The sequence below is a fragment of the Oryza sativa genome, chromosome 2 (assembly GCF_034140825.1).
Source record: "Oryza sativa Japonica Group chromosome 2, ASM3414082v1".
Classification (NCBI taxonomy): domain Eukaryota; kingdom Viridiplantae; phylum Streptophyta; class Magnoliopsida; order Poales; family Poaceae; genus Oryza; species Oryza sativa.
Genome location: NC_089036.1, coordinates 559406 through 579825, shown reverse-complemented (window position 1 = coordinate 579825; position 20420 = coordinate 559406). Strand labels below are relative to the sequence as shown.

Below are 20420 nucleotides of genomic sequence, written 5' to 3'. Positions count from 1 at the left end.
GACAGTAAGGGGCTTTACTGTCAATGAGTTGACCTGTTGTAGCATTGGATCCAGTCTGTCAACCCTGTTGTTACAGAAATGTGAGTGTTTTTTTAGTTGGAAATGTGGGTGCATTTTGTATATTGCTTAATCTTAGTGGCACATGCTGGTGCATGTTACGACGTTTATTTTGATTTTTGAAGACTTGTGGATGTTGGAACTTGGAAACTGAGGCCTCTGCTAGTGCTTTCATTTTTTTTCATTCTTTCTTTTTTCCCCCACCTTGTTGAGTTGTTGAGACTGAAAGGAGGAATGTCCTCTTTTTCTTGAAGGAAGGCAAGGGGATTTGCCCTATGATCACAAGAAGCCCTGAACGAGATGGCTTGCCACTGCTAAACACAGAAAAGAGAGACACACCATGGCTGCCTGACTGTTTCAAAGAGAGAGTAGTAGTAGTACAAGTCTATAGGACTTGGCAGTTCGTGTTTCTCTTCTTCACTTGGACTGGGCGCGGTTTCGTTTGGATGAGACGTGCGATGCGAGTGACGGGTACGTGGATGATGAGGTGGTGACTGGTGAGGCACATGCGGCGCCATGGATGGATTGAGGTTTGATTCGGAGGCGGTGTCGTGCGTGAGCCGTGAGGCGAGGCGTTGTACGTAGTGCGCTGCAAATGCAAATGGAGTGAACTGGAATTCAGACAAAATTAAGGGCGGAGGAGCGGCTGACTTTGTTTCCCCCATTGCCTCATACTCTCTCCCACACTAGTAATAATTCTCTCTTAATGTAAGGCATGTCACATTAACTTGTCCTCCCCTCCCAGCAGGCAGAGTGAGTCCACAGTGCATTCAAGGCTGCACCTGCTTTGCCTTGCCTCTGCTCTGCTCACTCCAAACTCCCAATTTAACAGAGAGAGGCTCTCCACTTTGGACCTTTTTGGAGATGGAGCTCCATCACCATGGAACCAGCAGCGTCTGAGGTTAGGTCCCTACCATCGTCTCCCCCCTTCCCTGTTAATCTCTAGTATTAGTCAATGCGCATAAATCTTTCTCTTGCCGGAAAGAGTTCCCACTGTGTTGATGATGATTTTTGGCCTGAATTTCGGTTTCTGCTTCTGTTCTTCAAATTTTTTTCTCATCTTGGTGTTTATTTAACACCCACATTGCGGCTCTTCTTGAATCGCTTTGCTTCTTCCCCACTTTGGATTTGAACTGAATCTTGAGGAGTTTCAGCATTGTAGGAATTGAACCTCCAGAATTCCCTGCAGAAACTCAAAACATGCAGGTTCTTGCAGCAAATCAATACAACAGTTCTAGTGAGTTGTGTCCTTGAATTTGTTCTTCAGACAAGGCAAGCTGCATACCGCTCTCTTCCCTTCTTCTTCTACTTCTCAACCCTGATCCATCTGGTAGCCGCCAATTCTAGAACCCACTCCGCTGACCTTGCCTCATCATCGAGGAAATTGCACAGTATTTTGCTTCGAGTTCGATATGTCACATCTTTTTTAAAAAGAAGAGTTCGAATTTCACTTTGAGAAATTCCAAACCGCCCGTCTTCTCCAATCATGCTGTGTTTCAAGGTTCAACCTTCGCTTACAGATTCCTAAAAATGGACGGATCAGATGACTCCTTATCTGCTCAACCGAGGGTTGGATTAAGACTAACCAACATTGGGATGCCTTTTCCCTCACTCTCTCTCTCTCTCTCTCTCTCTCTCTCTCCCTTTTTGTTTCTTCTGTTCCTCCCTGACAGAATGATGCCGTCCACTGCCTGCTGCCGATCTACCTTCGCCTCTTCCTCGTCGAAGAATCATTCGTCCTGAAGGGTGAAGTAGTTTAATTTCTTCGAGGAAAGGCGGTAACTTTTTTTTTTCACCTAGAGAGTTGAAGTGTTGAACTGTGATCCATTCTTTAGTGGAAATGGCACTGTGCCAGCATATAAAGAAAAGGAAGAAGATTAGTTAGAATACAGAAGGGTAATTTAGGGTAAGTACTATGGACATCCAAGTATAAGCTCCAAGATGTCACATAGGACTAAATAGTGAGGTGGAGGAGAGAAGAAGGATGAGAGAGAAATAGTCACCTCTCATGCAAGGGGCAGCCCCTACACAAACTTCAATAAACATGTGAGAGTACTAGAGATATTGGGGATTGTGTGGTAGAGGTAACCTATTATACATATCACCTCTTAATTTAATTATCTATGTAATGCATGAAATTGGATGTGGTAGTCACATCTACTATAAAACTTGCCCTTAGGTCTCCAATGTGGTCACAGTCTCACAGACTCTCAGGTGAATACATGTTTTTTACCCCATCCAAGATAGCAGTAGTACTAGTTTTTTTACTGTATTTTAGGATGAATTCAGTGGTTCTGGATCGAAGAATTCTCACTCTGCGATGCAATTCTGCCATGACCAAGCTAGCTCTAGCTAATACCAGTATACTCTAAGAGCAAGTTTAATAGTATAGCCCACTACTAGCTTCAATTTATCTATAGCCAATCTAATAGTCAATTCATATAATAGTTGTTTACCTGTCATACTGCGTCTTGTAGTCCGTGCTGCAGCTGGCTACAGATATGTAGTCCGCTCTTCTCTCTTATCTTTTATCTCATTAAAATATGTTTATAACTGCTATTGTACCTGCTCTAATGGAGTACTACTATACCAGCAGTTACTCCAATGAAAGCAAGATGATGTTTTCCTCCAATTTAACACAGGATTTGATGCGATCTTAGGAAAGAGATACTAGCAAGCGACCTGCATGTGTTATGGATATACTAATTCTGAAAGGTTGGGGGTGAGGCTACGTCAGAGGGACGTGCGCCACTGACCTGTGGGCCCATGATGGTGGCCCTGGCTCCCACCTGTCAGGGACCCACGCCCCTCTAAGGAGCTGTGTCCGGTTAAAGGATACGTGGTAGGCTAGTAGCTAACCATGTTGATTTGGTCAATGACCTTAAACACAATGGTGTTACGGATTAATTAGTACTTACCATATTGTTGGATCTTTGCCTACCGAGCTTAACTGTCACTGCTGCAATTAAGAGAAAATGTAATCAATTAGAAGCAAATTTAAGTTTGTTAATTTAGTGTCGGTGTCAAGAAAAAAGTAACTGGTTTGTGGCATCTGAAGAACAGGTCTTCATGCTGCTTGAAAAAATGTCTCTCAAAAGGGAAAAAATGAGCATATTATATTATTACTTCCCAATTCTTTCCTTGTAGTATTTAATCCTATTCTTGCCACTATTGGTAGTTAGTCAAGTTACCAACCGAATAATTTTATTTTGTCCATGATAGATATTATTATATGCCTAGGTATAATGCTATCGATGTGTATCTTGCAACCAATTTAGCCTTCTAATGATTATTTGGATGAATCACGCAACCAAGAGAACTAGGAAATGGAAGCTAGCTCCTACGCACTTCCAAGATGAAAACATATTTTAAGCATCAGACTCTAGTGGTAGTTGCAGAAGACACATCCATAAGAGTGCAGGTAGAGTTAAGATGTAACCATCAGATTAAGAAACACTTTGAATGAACAATTAATCTCTTCAAGAAGTCTCCACGTTGTCCTTGGCCGACAGAAACCTATGGCTTTGTGTTTTTTGTGCTGAATGCCCAACAATCTTCTTTGCCCAGGTGGCTTTCAGGCTCCTGATCACCGATCACCGCCAGACTTGCCCTCCATCACATTCGAGATCTTAGGTCAGATGTCATTTCAAGTTTTAATCCATAGTTTGAAATGAATCTCTCTATTCAAACACCACACCTAAGTTCAGGCAATCTCGAGTCTTTGTAGCATGGAAAAAGATGGCTGCTGTTTTGCTCGTTCCAGGCCTGTTACTTCTTTTTCCTACTGTGCATAGTGGTGCTGTAGGTTGAGATGTCTCCTGTCTTGGAAGGTGCTGCAGTGAATGTGTTATAATAATGCTATGATTGAAAAATTCCATTTTTTTGGAAGCACACATTTGAAAAACTATTGTTGATAGATTCTGTCTCTTTCTTGGAATGCCTTGCCTGCATATAAGCAGCCTTCTTTGTTAGTCCAGACTTTAGTCTGAACTCTCAAGTTAGAACTTCATCTCTCGCTCTCTCCCTGCCTTCCCTGTTTGCTCTCTCGTGTTCTACTCCTGGACCAGGACACAGTTTGAAGAAACTCAAATTAGTCCTTTCTTGTACATTTGGCTGGTTTCTTTGGCCGTGTTTAGTTCCAAAGTTTTTCTTCAAACTTCCAAATTTTCCGTCACATCAAAACTTATCTACACACACAAACTTCTAACTTTTCCGTCACATCATTCCAATTTCAACCAAACTTCCAATTTTGGTGTAAACTAAACACAGCCTTTCTTGTGAACCTTTAGAGAGATCATGTCTGTGTCGTACGCTTCGTCTGGATTTGATTAGCGTTAACAAGTCAAGTCAGTTGTAAGTAAACCTCTGAGGCCTCCATTTTCCTTCAAGTTGCTACTTGTTAATCATAGCTTGGCATTTAATAGGTATTTTTAATTGGTAATAATGGTTTGCACCTCTGTCTAGTAATGCATTACTTTATAAGAAGTAAACCTTATTTTTGTTCATATTAATTCTTTTGTGTTTTATATGTTCCTCTGGATGTGTAGTGGTATAATTTGATAGTAATAGCCAGTCAACCATGTACCATCTAACAATATTAATATGCATCTGGAATTGTTCTTAGTGCTTTGCATGTATCGAGGCAATTTTGTCTTCGATTTCAGTCAAACAAATGATGTATTCAAACATGCCTTTGTCATTTTTCAGAGCATAGCAATCAGATGGGTTCAATCTGATGGTTTTTCCCCATTCTCCAGCTGATGGATGTACACAAGAAACTTCTCCTGGCCTCCCTCAGCTGTGTACTTCTGATCCAAGTAGCATCGAGTGGTAAGCACCACTTTCTCATGGAACAAAATTTATTTATCTTTTTAATTTGTTGCATGCTGATGCTTATGAACTGGAAGGGGTAGTTATGAGATATAAGATGTGTACACTTGTTATTGCACAGATGGCACTGCAGAGGGAGTTGGAACAACAAGCTGGACATGTGTATGCACAGCTCATCCACTAGGTGAACCAAACTCAAATAGCAGCTTGTCGTCGAATTGTTCTTCTTCCTGCCATTGTCTACAAGGTATGAACAATTGATCATGTACTCTATGAACAGTCCACAATTGCATTGCGCCTTAGTCGGATATCTCTGCAGCAGATGATGATGGTGGCACAGGATCATGGAACTGCACATGTGCTTCTGACAAAGCCCTTAAAAAAGAACACACTGCAGTACATGATAGGGGCTGCTTCACTTCCTGTAACTGCACATCCGGTATTACAATTCAGATACATAAATTATATTGTGGACTGAGTGTTCAGATGAACTCTGTGCTTACTGAATGTCTGAATGTTTATGTGCATATGCTGTCCAGGAATTTCTCAGGAAGGAAAGAAGCACGTCTCTAACAAAACAGTGATAGTTACACTGCTAGTATGTGTGATCCTCACCACTATTGCATTCCTTGGCACCACGGCGTACTACCTGCGTCGCAAGGATGCGCTCTCTCCACATTCGCATGCATACTCCTTTGATAAGTACACCAGCTGGAGCAGCAGATCAAACCTCGTCAGTCATCGATCTTCTCCTCTTCCCCAACCAAAGCCAAAACCAAGGATCAGTGTACTTAAAGGTAAGTCAAGGCAAAGCATGTATCTCTGAATTTTCTTTCTTAGATGTTGTGCCTGTCTGAATCTGCTCCAATATTCAGAGCCTGTTTGATTCAGGACAGTGTATTCAGACTCAGAGCAGCACACTGATCCTTGCTTGTTTTTCAATTCTCTGTCGCAGAGTTTCTGTGCAGCTGCAATCCAATATGTGGCAATGAAGGTGGTCCGCTTCCCGGTGTCATCGTCAGGTTCTCCTACTCGGAATTGGAGCAAGCAACCGGGAAATTTTCAGATGAACATCTGATCGGAGTTGGAGGAACAAGCAAGGTGTACCGTGGACAGCTTAGCGACGCCAAGGTCATTGCCGTGAAGAAGCTCAGGCCCCTCGGAGGCGCAGACGAAGACTTCGAGTTCCTATCCGAGGTAGTACCATCTCATTGACAAATCCCAAGAACATCCAATTTGCTTGCATTTGCAGTGGCGGCAATCTGAAGTTCGATTTGCATTTGGTCGAACAGGTTGAGCTGCTGTCTCGGCTGAACCACTGCCATGTCGTGCCATTGCTGGGTTACTGCATGGAGAGCCAGGGCCGGCAGCTGGAGCGGCTGCTGGTGTTCGAGTGCATGGGCAATGGCAACCTGCGCGACTGCCTCGACCTCAAGCAGGGGAGGAAGGCCATGGACTGGGCGACGCGCGTCGGCGTGGCGCTCGGCGCGGCGAGGGGGGTGGAGTACCTGCACGAGGCGGCGGCGCCGCGGATCCTCCACCGCGACATCAAGTCCACCAACATCCTGCTCGACGACAAGTTCAGGGCGAAGATCACCGACCTTGGCATGGCCAAGTGCCTGATGAACGACGGCGTGACGAGCTGCTCGAGCTCGCCGGCGCGGATGCTGGGCACGTTCGGGTACTTCGCGCCGGAGTACGCCATCGTGGGGAAGGCGTCGCTCAAGTCGGACGTGTTCAGCTTCGGCGTGGTCATCCTGGAGCTCATCACGGGGCGGCAGCCGATCCACCACCACCGCCCGCCGGCGGCGGCGGGGGAGAGCCTGGTCCTGTGGGCGGCGCCGCGGCTGCGCGACAGCCGGCTGGTGGTGGCGGAGCTGCCGGACCCGGCGCTGCAGGGGCGGTTCCCGCAGGAGGAGATGCAGATCATGGCGCACCTGGCGCGGGAGTGCCTGCAGTGGGAGCCCGAGTCGCGTCCCACCATGAGCGAGGTCGTCCAGATCCTCGCCACCATCGCTCCTTCCTCCCGCAAGCACGCCGCCGCCGCCACCTTGGTCACCCGCATCGGGAGAAGCAGCAGCGCCGGCGACACGATGCACAGCACTAGGTTAGCCGTGAAGTGCAGCGTCGGAGAGAGTTGGCGATCGCCGGAGATGGAGGAGGAGACGGTGGTGGACTTGACGGAGCCACGGCTGGAGCCGGCCATCTTCTTCAATTAGCTAGATAGGCTACCAAATTAGTTGCATGCATGTAATGTAATGCTGCTGCTGCTGTACAGACAGACAAATTAACGAAAAAAATCAAATCCATACTAAACGCTATTGAGAATCCAAATTGACGAATTTTACCAAATTCATATTTATTTGGAGTATATATAGCTTTGGAATCTAAAATTTGAGTAAGCGGTGACTAATACGATACCGATACCTACTGGTATATTTATAAGGAGAAGTCTTTATACCATATACGTACGTAGGGAGAGCTAGCTAAGCTGGCGGCGGCGATGGCGGCGCTTCGGCTTGCGGCGAGGAAGATCGCCGGCGGTGGTGGACGCCGCGCTTCGATGAATATTGGAGGCGGCTCACCGGTGGTGGCTGCTGAGGCGGAGGGGCAGCGGCGGCGGCTGTTGCAAGGCCTTATCTACGGCGGCGGCGGCGGCGGCTCGCCTGTGTCGTCGTCGTCGTCCTCGTATGGAACTACTTTTCGGCGGTTGATGAGCTCCGATGCTGCTGCCGATCACCCACCATCAACACCAAAGGTTCGCATCGTCCAAATCCCCCTCGATTGCATGCTTCCCCTACTTAATTTTCTCATCTGAAAATTATTACATTCAAATACCCTCCTCGTCTAAATTATTACAGACTTTAGTTGTTCTGTCAATTTCAATCTTATTATTTGGTGCATAATCATTTGCATCAAGACAAGCACATCTGTGCCCACAAGAAACAAGTGGATAGGTAATTCCATGCTCATAAACAAGCTTAATTTCATTCAAGTACTACTAATTACTAATTAATTTGTGTGTGCAACGACAGCATTCATGGCGGTGTCATGTAGAGCCTCCTCCGAATGCTCTTGAGACAGCTGAGGTGGAGGCCCTTAAGCTGGAGGTCAAGCAGAAGAAGGAAGAGCTGTTCTACAAGCTTGCTACGTTGAATTGGCAATACAAGAAACGTAGCAAGGAGGCACAGATTGATGCAGAGCTCCTCTGCAAACTCATCGGCCACGTCAAGCCCAACCCAGATGACCTCCTCTGGTAATTAATTAGTTAACTCTTCACGAATTAACTTACACAATCTCTAATTAATTATTATTTGATGTATCCGATTTGATTTGACCTGCAGGTGCAAGTATTACTATGCAAGAAAACTCAATATCTTCTTGCTATGTGTGCTCTCTACATTTGCTGCCGTGGAGTTGGTGGCATTCTACAAGTACACCGTTGGTCGAATCGATCGCACACTAGAAACTTAGGCATCTTCTCCTAGGTGCAATCCTGTCTTTCAAAAGAGGCCTAGATTTTTCTTTTACCAGTTTAAACTGTTTAGCTGTATACTAGTTACATAATGTGATGCTGATTCCAGCTTGGCTACAAGAATGTGATGATAGCAACGTAGCCGACCGAGCGGAGACCCAAACCGGATGCGTTGTATCCGGTTTTACAGTTGAGGGATGATTTTATAATTCGATGACAAATTGAGAGACCTTGGGTGTACTTTTTCAATAATAGAACAACAAAGCAAATTATCATGACGCGCGGCCCAATGAAAAATAGGCCCATCACGATCTTTTGCATGCGTATTGACTGTTGAGCCCGGCCCGTATGAATCCCTTGTTTCTACACTGCCGTGTTGGGCTGGGTTCTAAAAGGCCCAGAACCACAAGTCACTTAATGGCCCAATTAAATATGGGCCCATCACGCTCTTTAGCGTGGGTGGTGTCGAGCCTCTTCCTCCTCCTCCTAAACCCTCGACTCTTCTCCCCGAGCTCCACTCCTCCACGCCGCCGCAGCCATGTCGCGCCGCCACCACCTCCACCTCCCCCTCCGCCTCCTCTCCCGCAACAACCCCTCCGCGCCTCTCTTCCGCCATGCCTTCTCCACCCTCGACACGCCGGAACCACCTCCCCCGGAGACCGAGGCCGAGGCCGAGGCTGTGCCGGAGGTGACGCCGGCGGAGGCGGCGGCGGCGACCCCCAACCCGCCCCGCCGCGAGGAGCCCCTCCACGAGACCATCCTCTACATGATCCGCCGCCGCCCGTGGACCACCCGCCTCGAGAACTCCATCCGCCTGCTCTCCCCGACGCTCGCCGCGCCGCTCGTCCACGGCGTCATCTCCGGGGCCGCCGCCGCCGGCCGCGCCGACCTCGCCCTCCAGTTCTTCCGCTTCGCCTACCGTCGCGCCGGCTTCAGCCCCGAGCCAGCCACCTTCTCCCTCCTCATCCCGATCCTCGCCTCCCACCGCATGCTCAACCACGCCCGCTGCATCCTCCTCGACACCATGCCCTCCTTCTCCATCGCCCCCGAGGAGGCCACCGTCGCCGCCCTCATCGCCGCCTACGGCAAGGCCAACATCCCGCAGGAATCCGTTAAGCTCTTCCGCTTGATGCCCGACCTCGGCATCGCCCGCACCGCGCTCTCCTACAACGCCGTCCTCAAGGCCATCCTCTGCCGCGGCCGAGAGGCCATGGCCAGGCGGATCTACAACGCCATGATCGCCGACGCCGTCACCCCTGACCTGTCCACCTACAACACATTGATCTGGGGGTTCGGCCTGTGCAAGAAGATGGAGGCAGCCTTGAGGGTGTTCGGGGACATGAAGGATCACGGGGTGACACCGGATGTGACGACGTACAACACTCTTCTCAATGCTTGGGTTCGGGCGGGTGATCTGGAGAGTGCCCGCAAAGTGTTTGACGAAATGCCAGGAGCTGGTTTTGCACAAAACTCGGTGTCGTACAATGTCATGATCAAGGGATATGTTGAAGCAGGTAAGGTGGAGGAGGCAGTGGGGCTGTTCTCGGAAATGGGGGAGAAGGGGTTGAGGTTGAGCGAGAAGACGTTTGCTGCTCTGATGCCAGGGCTCTGTGATGATGAGGGAAGGGTTGTGGAGGCCCGGAAGGCAATGGATGACATGGCGGAGCGGCGGCTCACTCCAAAGGACAAGTCAGTGTTTTTGAGGCTTGTGACGACGCTATGCCGAGCGGGTGACTTGGATGGTGCGTTGGATGTGCACCAGAAGAGTGGGCAGTTCAAGCATGTTCTTGTGGATCCAAGACAGTATGGGGTGCTGATGGAGAGCTTGTGCGCGGGTGGAAAGTGTGATGGTGCTGTTGAGGTGATGGATGAGCTTCTTGAGAAGGGGACACTGTTGAGCCCAAAGAGCCCTGTGCTTGAAGGGCCAGCTTATAATCCAGTGATTGAGTATTTGTGCAGCAATGGGAACACCAGCAAGGCTGAGACTTTCTTCAGGCAGCTGATGAAGAAAGGCGTTGATGACAAGGCTGCTTTTAACAGTCTTATCCGTGGGCATGCAAAGGAAGGTGTGCCAGAAGCAGCACAGGAGATTCTTGCCATTATGACACGCCGTGGTGTCCGTACTGACCCTGAATCGCATGCACTGCTTGTTGATAGCTTCCTGAAGAAGAATGAGCCAGCTGATGCAAAGACGGCACTTGACAGTATGATGGAACAAGGGCATGTACCGAGCCCATCCCTGTTCATGTCTGTCATGGTAGCGCTTTTCAACAGTGGCCGGGTTCAGACTGCTAGCAGGGTTATGAAGAGTATGATTGAGAAGGGGGTTACAGAGAACATGGACATGGCTCATAAGATTCTGGAAGCTCTCTTCATGAGGGGCCATGTGGAGGAAGCAATCGGCCGTGTCAATCTGATGGTGGAAAATGGATGCTTGCCTGATCTAGATAAGTTGCTGATTGCCCTCTGCGAGAATGACAAAGTGATGGAGGCACATAAGTTGGCTGATTTTGCATTGGACAGGGACTTTGATGTCAGCTTCTCAACCTATGACAGAGTCTTGGAGGCCCTGTACACTGAGGAGAAGACATTGCCTGCATACTCCATGCTTTGCAAGATCAAGAACAAAGGAGGTGTCGTGGATCAAAAGGGTTGCGATGCCCTGATGGACAGCTTAAAAGCTGGAGGGTACTCAAAGCAAGCAGACATTTTGTCTAGGATATTGGCAGAGAATGCATCATCAACATCCAAGAGGGGCAAACGGGTTGCCATGGGTGCGTAGCGGTTTATCCATTCATGAGAAGATAGTACTATCTTCCTTTTGAATTGAAGAGCAGTGTTTTATTTCTTTTGTTTTTGCTTGCTGAGCTATTGGCCAAGTGGTCTTTTTTAGCCTGGGAGACAACATGGGCAGGTACATTTACCTTTTCTTTTTTTAGAAACCCCACATTTAGTTATGTACCATGCCTTAGCAAAAGAAAACATGTTTAATAATCAATGAAGATGTACTTGCTATGAATTTCATTGAGAAATTGAGCTGCCATGACTACAATTTCCTGTACTTGGGTTGGTTATAAGTGGCTCTGCTAAGACCACACAAGAAATTTCAGTTTTTGTATGACAAATGTTGCTCTGTTCATTCGTGCTTTGTTATTTCGACATGTTCTCTGAATTGAGACAGATTGTTGATGGTAATATATTCACAACCTTGTACTTTGCTGTGCCTGTATAGCTTACTGACTTGGCAAACTGACCATTTAAAATTTTATTCAGTTACATGATGTGTATCTGTTGTACTATTTTTGTTAGATATGTATGTTTTTTAGCTCGACCTGCCTCCAGGTTCCATGGTAAAGATAAGTCATTTTGATGGTATTTCTGCACCCTTTTTTTTTTTTTTCATATCCATCATTTGCCGTGATCCAGTCAACCAACTTTTGGTGTGAACATTCAACTCGAGGAACAGTTACTGCTTTTTTGTCATTTAAACTCAGGTGATAAACTTGTTTCAAGTTTGGCTGGAATGCATCTTGTAGCTCCTTCTTAAAGCCATCTGTCCTCTTTGTAGCTTTTTCGATGTCAATTTATACATGTTTGTTTCCAATACCGAATTACCCATTGATAGTTTCTCTTCTGCATAGAACTCGCTCCTCTAATATAAAAACATGTAGGAATTACCCATTGATAGTTTCTCTATTCCTTAACTGCTCTTGCTTCTCTGTTCTCTGGCTATAGTAAATGTAATGTCTATGGTACATAATACAAATTACAAACCATGGCAATCCGTATACTCAATTCCTACATGTTTGGGTTTTCATTTTCTTTTTTCCTAACATGTGAAAGAACTATGGTGACTATTTGTCGTGTATTGTTTTCCTTGAAAGCAGCAGCTTCTTCTTCTTGATCTTTTTTGGTGCTTTTTTTTTTCATTTATATTCAGAGTGTGGTCATTTAGTGCCACTGTTCTTAGTTATGATTACGTTGGTTATAAGGATTACGTTGGTTCAAACTCGATCCTTTCTACGAGGATTACGTAGCTGATTTCCTGCATGAGAACTGAAGGACTAGCCTTGCGTTGTTTTTGTTTAGCTGTGAGGGAGATGCTCGTACATTTATGTAACTAAGATACTTAAGTGTGCAAGCTCCAATACTCCGTCATTCATTCATTTGAATTAATTTCTTCACTGATCAAAAACAGTTTGTTGGCCACTGGGAAATTAACACTAACAGCCTCATCTTTTGACTTATGCGTATGCTTATAAACCAAAATTGAACAACCTTAAGTTGATTTTGAGGTTTTTTTTAATCGTAGTTTTTTCAGCCTTTGCATTTTATCACTAAGAACACATATATAAAAGTTTTATTTGCAAATTATTTTCTGTTTGCAAATAAGCGAAACAATGGAGTCTAGCTGGCGGCCAGCAGGTCTAAGCTTAACTGTCGTTTTCAGCCCTCCAAGACAAACACACACACCCAACGTGATCATCTATCTGACTATCTCAGTCGTACTACCAACCATTCTCTAATTTTGCATCGAATGTTCGTCTCATTCAGGAAGTCAGCAGTAGAAGAATCTGATATTAGTACTAATATATACTCCTCTGTTTCGAAATATTTGACACCGTGACTTTTTAGGCACATGTTTGACCGTTCGTCTTATTCAAAAGCTTTTGTTAAATATGTAAAATTATATGCCTACATAAAAATATATTTAATAATGAATCAAATGATAGGAAAAGAATTAATAATTACTTAAATTTTTTGAATAAGACGAACGGCCAAACATGTGCTAAAAAGTCAACGGTGTCAAACATTTTGAAACGGAGGGAGTAGTTAATATTAATATATCTCAGTGCCGATTACATCGATCATGACATAGTCATTATTATATAATGAAGTGAGACGATACGATACAGTCCAACTCAGAATAGGATACTCCAGTAGTAGTAGCTTTGATCACAGACAGACGAAGACACTTGCTATTCGTGATCGTCCTTGTCCTTGTCCATGTAGTCCTTGATGCATCTCTGGTATAGGAGCCTGCGACGTTCCATAATACTATCAGCGAAGGCAGCAAGTTGATTTTCTCCGGCACGCTCTTCCTCGGGCATCTCGTTGAGGATGTGGTCGGGTGTGCGTGGGAAGGGCTCAAAATCAAAGAAATTCGCCAGGTACCGCTCGTACGCCTCTTTTTTGGCTTTCCTCGCCTCAATCTTCTTCTCCGCTTCTGCTTCCTCCGTCTGCCGCTTCTTCTTCTTCTTCTTCTCGCTGGCGTCTTCTTCCTTCTTCCTCTTCCTCTTCCTTTTGGGAGGCCCAGATATATCACATAGTAACATTGGTATACTAACTAGTTAGGGTTAAATTGACCATATCAGTAGTATCATCATTACCAATAAACTCAGAATGGATGATGGATAATAGCTGGATCGGATCATCCATCGGTACAGATAAAACTCTATCCGTATCCGTATTTTAATGTATGACGCTGTTGATTTTTTTACAAACGTTTAACCTTTCGTCTTATTAAAAAAATTATGTAATTATAATTTATTTTATTGCGACTTAATTTATCATCAAATATTCTTTAAGCATGACATAAGTATTTTTATATTTGCATAAAATTTTTGACATAAGTATTTTTATATTTACATATAATTTTTAAATAAGACGAGTGGTGTTAAAAAGTCAACGGCATCCTACATTAAAATATGGAGGGAGTACTTAAATACACTTACAGCTGCTGGCTGGTGATCTTCTTCACCTGATTGCCCTCCTCTTCCGTCTCCTTGCGGTCTGCTTCTTTAGCCTTAAAGTTTCTCTTGATGGCTTTCCTCCTCCTGCTGCTGCTACCGCCACCTGCCGCCGCCGTCACCATCTGCATCTTGTCGACCTCCTCCTCCTCCTCCCAACCTTCGCTCGCTTCTCCTCCCTGCAGATGAGTATACGCAACAGCTTCTCCACCCCATCCATGCGCGTACGCACCTCATCCAACCGCTTCAACACCAACTCGATCGCCTTACCCGTCTCCATCTCGCTCATCTCGATCTCTCGCTCCATGCAAGTTTGGAACCCTAATTAACCTCTCCCGGCGGCTGTTGATTCCCGCAACCCCTACAACGTTCTCTAGTTGGGCTAAGTGGGCTTACGTACGAGATGCCTTTCTAGTTGGGCCAAACCCACCTCCTCTCTTTCCTTTCCTTTTCTTTTCTTTTCTTTTTACGAGAACTAGAACAAACACATCCTTGTGAGGACACGCAACATTGGTTAATTACTTTTCTTCCATAAGTAAGAGATAATAATAATAATAATAAGTTAACTAATTTACAGAATATATAAGAAGTGTATACAAATGCAATAGAAGCTTCCCAGCACTTTTTTATATGGAAAGAAAACAAACAAATTAATTCCAATATAGAGGCAAACATGGGCAGGTACATTTACCTGCCTTAGCAAAAGAAAACATGTTTAATTAATAATCAATGAACATGTGCTTGTTATGAATTTCATTGAGAAATTAAGCTGCCATGACTACGTTTCGCTGTACTTGGGTTGGCTATAAGTGGCTCTGCTAAGACCACACAAGAAATTTTAGTTTTTTGTATGACAGACGTTGCTCTGTTCATTCGTGCTTTGTTATTTCGACATGTTTTCTGCATTGAGACAGATTATTGTTGGTAATATATTCATAACCTTGTACATTGCTGTGCTTGTATAGCTTACTGACTTGGCAAACCAACCATTTAAAATTATATTCAGTTACTCCTTTTTTTATCATTTAAACTCAGGCTACAAACCTGTTTCAGATTGTATTTGGAATAATACCATCATGATGTACGTAGCTAGCTCCTCCTTCAAGCCATCTGTCCTTTTTGTAGCTAGATATGTGAGTGCAGCAACGACATTTTCCGATGCCATTTGATACATCCATTGTTTCCATACCAATTGATTATAACTTCTCTTCTGCATTGAACTCGCTCCTCTAACAGACTGCTATCTATTCTTGAACTGCTCTTGGTTCTCTGTTCTTCTCTTGCCATAGTAAATGAATAAATGCAATGCCTATGGTACAAACTACAGAGTACAAATTACAAACCATGGCAATTCTCGTATACTCAATTCCTACATGTCTAGGTTTTCATTTTCCTTTCCTAGCCATGTTTCACATGTGAAAGAAGTAGAACTATGGTGACTGTTTGTCTTGTACTGTTTTCCTTGCAAGTCTTTGTTTGTTTGTTTTTGGTGTCTTTCTAACACTGTATTTTTCATTTATATTCAGAATGCCTTTTAGTGCCACTGTTATTCATGAAATCAACAAATTCATTTTCTTCATCAGCTATGATCAGCCGATCCCTTTTATGAGGATTGCACAGCTGATCTCTTGCACGAAGAACTAGCCTTCTTCAGCTCACTATATGTTTTTGTTTACCTGCAAGGGAGACACATTTATGTAAACTTTCCCAACGATTTGGCAGTTTAGCTGGTCTTTGGATCAATTTTGCCTATCCAGGAGCTAGCATTTACATGTATGTGCCTTGGTGCGTCTATTCTAGTTAATCTGGACTTATCAATGGCAAGTTGTTAGCACCACAAATTGACAGGATACTTGTCGCTGTTGTGGTTGGCACAACACGGGATCAATAGTACTGTATTTGTTGCCAATCAATATAGCCATACAGGGATATGTTTGGCATATACTCCCTCCTTCCCTAAATGTTTGACGCCGTTAACTTTTTTTAAATATATTTAACCGTTCGTCTTATTTAAAAAAATTTGTAAAATGTGTAAAACTATACGTATACATAAAAGTATATTTAACAATAAATCAAATGATAGAAAAAGAATTAACAATTACTTAAATTTTTTGAATAAGACGAACGGACAAACATTTTTAAAAAAGTCAACGGCGTCAAAATTTTGGAATGGAGGTAGTATAACTGTACGTCTTGTTGTTTACGCGCTACGGTTACAGACGATCATTTTGTGTTTGCACTTGCACACTTGATTGAAATGCGTGTTACTGTTTGAACCCATGTTAACATGTACTTTTTCGCCAGTAATATATCCTGTGTCAACCGTTCAGTAGTAACATGCAAAAGGAGAAGAAATGCGTCGCTGTCCATGCGGTTTCCATCGAGCAAGATACAAGCAGATACCTATCAACCATTCTGTCCATGCATTTGGTATTAGAACAAGCATTCTGTCCACGCATTTGGCATTATCTAAAAAAATGCTTTTGGCATCAGAAACAAGCAGACCCTGAAATGTCTTCTCTTCTTCACTCGTTTTTCCGTTTCGTGTTTCTTACTCCCCATCTTCAAATATATTTTTTTACTGGATGAAACATATCCTAATACTATGATTCTATGGAGTAGTTGCTTTGTCTCCTTGACCTGAAATTCAGGATCAATCTATTGGCGGTTTTTTACACTACTGTACTACTAGAATACTCCATTCATACATAGGATTTGGTTTTTTTTTATGGGACGAAGCGAGTATGTCAGTAATAAGTATATTAAATACTCTCATATCTATGTGTTTATATATGTTGACGCTGTAAAAAAAAGTGAAACGTGAATCGTTGATCCCTAAACAAATGTCGTACTACGTAGTATCAAATTAATTTTGGTGGATCCCTGTACATATATATATCCACATAAAACAGTGAAAACAATTTTTACTTGTACGCTCTGATTAATGCTTAATTATTGGCTTATTGCACAGAAGAATAGAGATGTTTTTTTTATCAGCAGCTCAAAGAGAAAAAATGGAGCTAGCAACTTGAATTTAATTAATTTCTTCATGCATATGTGCATGGAGATCGAGTGAGAGAATGGCGGCAGCAAAGCTTAGCTGGGAGTGAGCTCCCGCTTGTCGAGCTTGGTGAAGGAGGTGCCGTCGCATTCGAAGTCGTCGTACCGCCGGAAAAGCTCGGCGACGAGCATGCACGCGGTGGCGACGACCACCTCCTTGGCGGCACACTGTTTGTTCCCCGGCGACGGCTCGCCGGTCTCCGGCCCGTTGGACCAGTACACGTACTGCAGCAGCGCCTCGCCGTCGTCGCCGAGGAACCTCTCCGGCACGAACTCCTCCGGCCGGTCGAACACCGCCGGGTCGCGCATGGCCAGCGGCTGGTACCCGCACAGCAGCTCGCCCTTGCCCACCTCGTACGCCGCGCCGCCGTGCGACCGCAGCACGAAGTCTCGCCGCGCCCGCCCGAACTGCAGCGGCACCGGCGGCTGCATCCGGAGCACCTCGTACACCGTCGACCGCACCAGCGCCATCTCCCTCACCGCCGCGAACCCGGCCTCGCCGCCGTCGCCGCCGCCCAGCACGCGGCGCACCTCCTCCCGCAGCCGCCGCCGCAGGTCGTCCCGGCCGGGCTTGCCGACCTCCATGACCAGGAACGGCAGGAACACCGAGAAGCCGCCGAACGCGTTGAAGCCGAGCACGAAGAGGATGTTGTTGATGGCCTCCTCCTTGCTGATGCCGTGCTCCTTCTCAGCGATGGACACGGCGGCGGCGCCGTGCTTCTCCACGAAGCGGTAGAGGAGGTCGTACCCGGGCTTGACGACGAACGACGGCAGCGGGAAGGAGTGGAGCAGGAGCTCCTCCAGCGGCTGCGGGATGACGCCCACCTTCTGCGTCGGCACCAGCTGCAACGCCAGCCACACGTCGAGGATGTACACGCCGAAGCGGTCGACGAGGCCGTCCGCCGCCGGGTCGGCGCCGACGAGCGCCTTGCAGAGGAAGCGGAAGATGCACTTCTGGAGCGGGATGAGGTAGCTGGCGGAGGCGGCGGCGGGGTCAGGGGCCCTGTTGAGGTCTTCCTCGACGGCGGCGAGCATGTCGTCGACGGCGGCGCGGAGCTCGGCGGCCCAGTTGCGGGCGGCGCGGCGGAGGAGGTCGATGGAGAAGGCCTTGGTGCGGGCGTGGTCGGGGTCCTGGGTGTCGAGGTAGACGCCGACGCGGGTGCCGCGGGTGAAGGCGAGGCTGGGGACGTAGGGGCCGATGAGGACGTCGCGCTTGTCGACGAGGGCCGGGTCGAAGAGCGCGGTGAAGGCGGCGGCATCAACGACGGCGACGACGCGCGGGTCGACGCCGAGGAAGAAGGGGAAGGTGGGCGGGATGTTGGCGCGGAACACGGTGCTCTTGTGGTCGGCGGCGCGGCGGCGGAAGAAGTCGTCGGGGCCCTGGAACCAGAAGTAGTCGAGGCGGTCGCGGAGCGGGCCGAGCAGCGGCGGGCCGTAGCTCCCCGGTATTGGCCGCGTCGCCGCCGCCGCACTGGCCGGCTGCGGGAACGACGGCACCATGGCGCGGCGCGCGGCGACGATCGGACTTATCAGCTACGTGTGGTAGCTTGCGTTATGACACTGACTCTAGTGTGCTAGGCGTGTATGACAAAATTAGCTGGAGCGTTCACAAGTACACGGAGGAGGAGGCTGCCACAGTGTGGCAACACGTTTGTATAACCAAATCAGATTACGTGGGCCATCATCGCGTCTACGATTGGTTGCTGCCGTTTTGAGACACAATGTTTGTTAGGGTTCCTTGTATCCTTAACGTGTCTTTCTTAATCCATACTCCCTCCATTTCCATTTCAAAATGTTTGACACCGTTGATTTTTTAAGTACATATTTGACCATTCGTCTTATTCAAAAAATTTAAGTAATTATTTATTCTTTTTATATCATTTGATTTATTGTTAAATATACTTTGATGTATACATATAGTTTTACATATTTCACAAATTTTTTTAATAAGACGAACGATCATGTGTTAAAAAGTCAACGGTGTCAAACATTTTGAAATAGAGGGAGTATATATGGTTGGGGATATTTTTCTATTTTGCATTGTTCGGTTAATCTATCACACGAGGGGTGATTTTAGTTCGGTTAATCTCTCACACAAAAGGATTGGGGTGATTTTGCTCGGTTAATCTCTCACACAAAAAATAATTGAGGGTAATTTCACACCAGGGGTGATTTTGTTCAGTTAATCTCAGGGTGATTTAGAGAATTTATTTCACACCTATTATAATGTGAAATTATTCATACTAAATCCTCTTACGATAAACAAGAACTCGATACAAAAATCAGATAAAATGAGAAAAATTAGATAAAACTGAATCCCGTAAATCATTCATCCGTGCTACGGGAGTAAGGAGCATTTGCAACACATAATCATGCATGGTTTTTTTTCTCTAATGCTATGAAAAATGTCAGTCGTTGTAATAAGTAAAGATATTTTTTCAGAAATAGAATATATAGTTGTTGGGAGGTGAGAAATAAATTGAAAAATATTTTTTTTACTGAAAGCTAATAAATTCTTCATTTTCAGTCCCGGTTTGGACTAAAGCCCAATCTTTTCTTCCTTTTCAGTCTCTTTACGGCCCAGTCCACGATTTTCAGTCTCTTTACGGCCAGTCCACGAGAGAAGCCGGCTCAGCTCGCACATACTGTCCATAAGATGCCGATGCCGATGCCATCATTCCCATCAAATTCGGCAAAGATGTTTTAAAATTGGATCATTCTTGATCTTTTTAAATTGGTTGAGGGTTTTTATCCACTCAATCACCTCTGATCTTTCTTTATTTATTAAAATTTAAAATTGGTTTAGGGCTTTTGATCCACTCAATCATCTCTTTCCCTTTTTTTTTCCAAAATCAAAATATGTAAAACTCGGGAATAAAGATGGCCAGGAAGCTCGCTTGCCGGACATCATCTACCACGGATTGGGTTTGTTGGAACCATGCCAACCTATATTTGCAAAATTTGAGATATGCCACCCGTATCTCAATGACATGTAGGACCCACATGAGTCAATGACATGTGGGTCAGGGTGGCATATCACAAATTTTACAAAATTTTGTGTGGCATGGTTCAAATTCTCCCAAGTTTTAATAGTATAGCTAACCACCGGCTCCAAATGGTTGAGAGGAAGTTTAATAGTATAGCCAACCACTGGCTCCAAATCATCTATAGTCAATCTAATAGCTCATTCTATCAAATAGTTACTTATAAGAGCAAAAGTTTAATAGTATAGCTAACTACTAAATCCA

At 45.5% G+C, this 20420-nt stretch overlaps 5 protein-coding genes across 19 annotated transcripts; 3 read left to right on the top strand and 2 right to left on the bottom strand.

Annotated features, from left to right (window-relative positions):
- The first annotated feature begins 917 nt into the window (after positions 1–917).
- Positions 918–7221, top strand: LOC4328043 (receptor-like serine/threonine-protein kinase NCRK). Of its 15 annotated transcripts, none has more exons than XM_066307955.1 (9): positions 918–958; positions 3625–3690; positions 4347–4410; positions 4815–4887; positions 5009–5134; positions 5207–5326; positions 5427–5684; positions 5843–6084; positions 6180–7221. In XM_066307955.1, the coding sequence occupies exons 4-9, from the start codon at positions 4818–4820 to the stop codon at positions 7104–7106; spliced, it is 1743 nt and encodes a 580-aa protein (XP_066164052.1). In that variant the 5' UTR covers positions 918–958; positions 3625–3690; positions 4347–4410; positions 4815–4817; the 3' UTR covers positions 7107–7221. The 15 variants fall into 15 exon arrangements, with proteins under 15 accessions (XP_066164052.1, XP_066164051.1, XP_066164057.1 ...); XM_066307954.1 differs by having other exon boundaries at positions 4765–4887; XM_066307960.1 differs by lacking the exon at positions 3625–3690 and having other exon boundaries at positions 5210–5326.
- Positions 7222–7293: 72 nt separating this feature from the next.
- Positions 7294–8591, top strand: LOC4328042 (uncharacterized). The gene is made up of 3 exons (XM_066307961.1): positions 7294–7645; positions 7923–8143; positions 8232–8591. The coding sequence occupies exons 1-3, from the start codon at positions 7391–7393 to the stop codon at positions 8359–8361; spliced, it is 606 nt and encodes a 201-aa protein (XP_066164058.1). The 5' UTR covers positions 7294–7390; the 3' UTR covers positions 8362–8591.
- A 259-nt stretch (positions 8592–8850) lies between these two features.
- On the top strand, positions 8851–11501 carry LOC4328041 (large ribosomal subunit protein mL102 (rPPR5)). The gene has a single exon (XM_015770929.3). It carries the CDS (start codon positions 8901–8903, stop codon positions 11142–11144), a length of 2244 nt encoding a protein of 747 aa, XP_015626415.1. The 5' UTR covers positions 8851–8900; the 3' UTR covers positions 11145–11501.
- Positions 11502–13200: 1699 nt separating this feature from the next.
- On the bottom strand, positions 13201–14384 carry LOC107277670 (mediator of RNA polymerase II transcription subunit 2). Its single transcript, XM_015770933.3, has 2 exons — positions 14098–14384; positions 13201–13663 (listed from the first exon to the last, which is right to left on the bottom strand). The coding sequence occupies exons 1-2, from the start codon at positions 14241–14243 to the stop codon at positions 13342–13344; spliced, it is 468 nt and encodes a 155-aa protein (XP_015626419.1). The 5' UTR covers positions 14244–14384; the 3' UTR covers positions 13201–13341.
- A 2669-nt stretch (positions 14385–17053) lies between these two features.
- On the bottom strand, positions 17054–18803 carry LOC4328040 (probable inactive linolenate hydroperoxide lyase). Its single transcript, XM_015770930.3, has one exon. The coding sequence runs from the start codon at positions 18670–18672 to the stop codon at positions 17209–17211; it is 1464 nt and encodes a 487-aa protein (XP_015626416.1). The 5' UTR covers positions 18673–18803; the 3' UTR covers positions 17054–17208.
- Between the last annotated feature and the right edge of the window lie 1617 nt (positions 18804–20420).

What these genes read in the sequence shown, in the direction of transcription:
- LOC4328041 (XM_015770929.3), top strand. Translation starts at nt 8,901, where the DNA reads ATGTCGCGCCGCCACCACCTCCACCTCCCCCTCCGCCTCCTCTCCCGC.
- LOC4328042 (XM_066307961.1), top strand. Translation starts at nt 7,391, where the DNA reads ATGGCGGCGCTTCGGCTTGCGGCGAGGAAGATCGCCGGCGGTGGTGGA. An exon ending in ACCCACCATCAACACCAAAG is followed by an intron (nt 7,646 to 7,922) that starts GTTCGCATCGTC and finishes GTGCAACGACAG; the next exon opens with CATTCATGGCGGTGTCATGT. An exon ending in AACCCAGATGACCTCCTCTG is followed by an intron (nt 8,144 to 8,231) that starts GTAATTAATTAG and finishes TTTGACCTGCAG; the next exon opens with GTGCAAGTATTACTATGCAA.
- LOC107277670 (XM_015770933.3), bottom strand. Translation starts at nt 14,243, where the DNA reads ATGCAGATGGTGACGGCGGCGGCAGGTGGCGGTAGCAGCAGCAGGAGG. An exon ending in AAGATCACCAGCCAGCAGCT is followed by an intron (nt 13,664 to 14,097) that starts GTAAGTGTATTT and finishes GCCTCCCAAAAG; the next exon opens with GAAGAGGAAGAGGAAGAAGG.
- LOC4328040 (XM_015770930.3), bottom strand. Translation starts at nt 18,672, where the DNA reads ATGGTGCCGTCGTTCCCGCAGCCGGCCAGTGCGGCGGCGGCGACGCGG.
- LOC4328043 (XM_015769805.3), top strand. Translation starts at nt 938, where the DNA reads ATGGAACCAGCAGCGTCTGAG. An exon ending in GATCCAAGTAGCATCGAGTG is followed by an intron (nt 4,888 to 5,008) that starts GTAAGCACCACT and finishes GTTATTGCACAG; the next exon opens with ATGGCACTGCAGAGGGAGTT. An exon ending in TTCCTGTAACTGCACATCCG is followed by an intron (nt 5,327 to 5,426) that starts GTATTACAATTC and finishes TATGCTGTCCAG; the next exon opens with GAATTTCTCAGGAAGGAAAG.